The 2,686-nt window shown below is 36.1% G+C and overlaps 1 protein-coding gene across 1 annotated transcript in view; it reads left to right on the top strand.

Moving 5' to 3' along the window:
* Positions 1-279: 279 nt before the first annotated feature.
* The window catches only part of LOC119595246 (mediator of RNA polymerase II transcription subunit 11-like), a 3,391-nt gene continuing 984 nt past the window's right edge, over positions 280-2,686 (top strand). Inside the window, exons 1-2 of the mRNA XM_037944411.1 lie at positions 280-513; positions 2,446-2,586. Of these exons, the coding sequence (XP_037800339.1) occupies positions 432-513; positions 2,446-2,586 (223 nt within the window). The 5' untranslated portion in view covers positions 280-431. The remainder of the gene's footprint in view (positions 514-2,445; positions 2,587-2,686) is intronic.

The following is a 2,686-nucleotide window of genomic DNA, read 5'->3' as shown; positions in this document are numbered from 1 at the left end:
ACTTTAACCTGTTGAACAACAAATGACAAAACACTATGAATATACCAACACGTCATCAGTTTATTTCATGAAAAAACGTCTGTTTTTTACGAAGTCTCACAAAGTCGTGGGAAACTGTATCTATGAAAATATTTTGACGGTATATTATCACAATCAAAGGGGAAAAATAATAGAACATAAATATCAAAGCGCCAAGAAATATCATGACCTTTGTTTATAAAGGACGTATTATAAAGTTACATATATCTCTTTCAAAGTTGCATCAAAATATGTTCATCTGTGAAAACGCATCCGCCACAAACGTAAACAAAGAGTCATTTCTGTTCCACATTTTTCCGATTTGCTGGAACAATTGGTTTAGGCCTTTCTACAAAAATCCTCATTAGAAGAAGGAAAACTGAAGCCAAAATAATCTCCCAATTAAGCTGAAGATGGCAATGACATCGCCTATGGACAGACTACAAGTTCTGGACAACATAGAAAAGGACATTGCTACAGTACTACAATCGGCCGGTAATTTAGGACACAGACAAACGCTCACATATCTGTCAATATGTTGTTTTATGCTTAAGTGTCTCAGGTGAAGATTTAAGTAATGGCAAAGGTAGTCTATAAGTAATTTTAATATAATTGCCTCTGTGATGGTTTTGAAATTTGAAACGAAACTACACAGACTAAGTGATCAAGAAATGTTTAAAGCCTTTTAAATCCTATATGGTTTTAACAGCAAAATTCCTGTTGATTATTTCTAATTTCTAAAGTTTAACCCAGTTTATTGCTTATGACTCACAGATATTGCTCATAGTCTAAGTAATTTTATGTATTTAGAGCATACACATCCTGTACAACTTGACTGACTGTCTGTTCTAAAAAAGAAATGTAAAATTCATTATTTATTTACTCTTCTGCATGGTATACTGTGTGCCCAGTCCTTGCTGATATCTCAGCTCGCAATGATGTTGGAGTAAAAAGTTCTCGGGAAACATCTGACACACATTCTAAGAAGAAAGAGAAATTATTGTTATAAATTTCTTTTTCTCTTTTGATAGATATGCTTTTTCCAATTAGGTGCAAGTTATTCAGTTGTTTATCAGTGAAGGATGAAGGTTTATGGAGATGCTGCAGTTATCACGCTTGTTTCAAACTGATTTCTTTATTTTCAGTTTACTATGGAAATATTATAAAGAAGATATCATTAATCTGTCAATTACGTATACTTTACTTTGAAAGGTTCATTATTATTTGGGAAAAAGTACAGCTATGTCCAATTGTGGTGTTTACACACTTTGACTACATTCATCCTTGCACAAAAAAATATGTGTTGGGTTAGGTTGATTTTTTATGTGCAATATAAATCCAATATTGGGAGAGTATATGAAGAAAAGGAGGTTCAGGGTAAGTTGCCCCTTTTTTTTATTTAACATCTTCCCAGCTCCTAGAAAAAGTGGTTAACCTTTATAGTATGGATGCACTAAGCTAGGGCAAATTGGAGATGATATTTTTGAAGAAGACAAAAAGTTGAACATATCAGTACATAAAATACAAATGGTAACCCTAGAGGCCGGGCCATAAGTGAAAGGCCCAGGCGAAGCCAGAACTTCGCAAATCTCAAACGAACGGTAACTCTACAAATAAAGGAAAAAGACAGCAGAAAGTGCCGCTCACAGCTTAAGTCCACTCATCTCTCCCCTCGGGCAGTGCCTGAAGGCCATGTCCAGGAAATAAAGTTTGTGATGAGGAGTTGGGGTCTCTGGTGAGTGCACCTGTACTGTAAATACTTACTGAAAAGTGAGCATGTACCCTGCAGGTGACCCCGCAGTCAAGTTTCTGGCCCAGGAAAAAATATAAAATTAGCATAGATATTGCACTCTTGTAATATTGCTAATATCAAGATATACTGTTACTGAACACCCATAACTCAAATGCTAAAATGCTAAGAAAAATATCTGAGAAGAAACTCAAGCTGCATAGCAAGTATCTCATTTATTTATTGAACATTTTCTGCCGGTGCATTCAAAATATAATGATAGGGTGGGGCTTGTGGGTGAATCCCCCGGTAAGGAAGTCTTTTAGTTCAATAAGGGAATGTTTGTAATGATTTTCAAAATGGTTAATGGTCAAAACAAATAAATGTGCCAGACATCAAAGGTCTTATAGCATTATGATAAAGTAAGGTGGCAAAATAAGTTATCAATTAGGATAAGAGGCACAGAAGTAGTGTATGTAAAAAAGAAGGAAAAGGAAAGGTGGAGAAGAAAAGACCATGCAAAATTAGATGAGGTGAGGGCTGAGTACCAAGGTAGGGGTGATCCTCTACACTGGGCCTCAGTCTCCATGCCCCCATGACAACAACGAGCAAGAAATTGGGGGGGAGAGGGGCACATAACAAATATAGGTTATTTTTTCTTCTCAGTTGTTAAATTCCTAACTTCTCTCTCCTTTCAGGTCAAGCTCTGAATGAGCTGAGCAAAGATAAACCTGCCAATAAACAAGTTGAAGCCCATGTGAACCAATTCAGACAAACCCTGACTAATGTGGAGACGGAATTGGCCAAGCAAATCAATTACCTGACCCAGGTTTCTACAGGTAAATCATGTAGAATTTTGTTATGTGGGATCACAAAATTCATTGGCACTGGGTACTGTAGTTTGGTATTACAAATTTTGTTTACACATAGATGTACTCA

The sequence above is a fragment of the Penaeus monodon genome, chromosome 3 (genome assembly GCF_015228065.2).
Source record: "Penaeus monodon isolate SGIC_2016 chromosome 3, NSTDA_Pmon_1, whole genome shotgun sequence".
Lineage (NCBI taxonomy): Eukaryota > Metazoa > Arthropoda > Malacostraca > Decapoda > Penaeidae > Penaeus > Penaeus monodon.
This window is presented reverse-complemented; position numbering and strand designations above follow the sequence as displayed.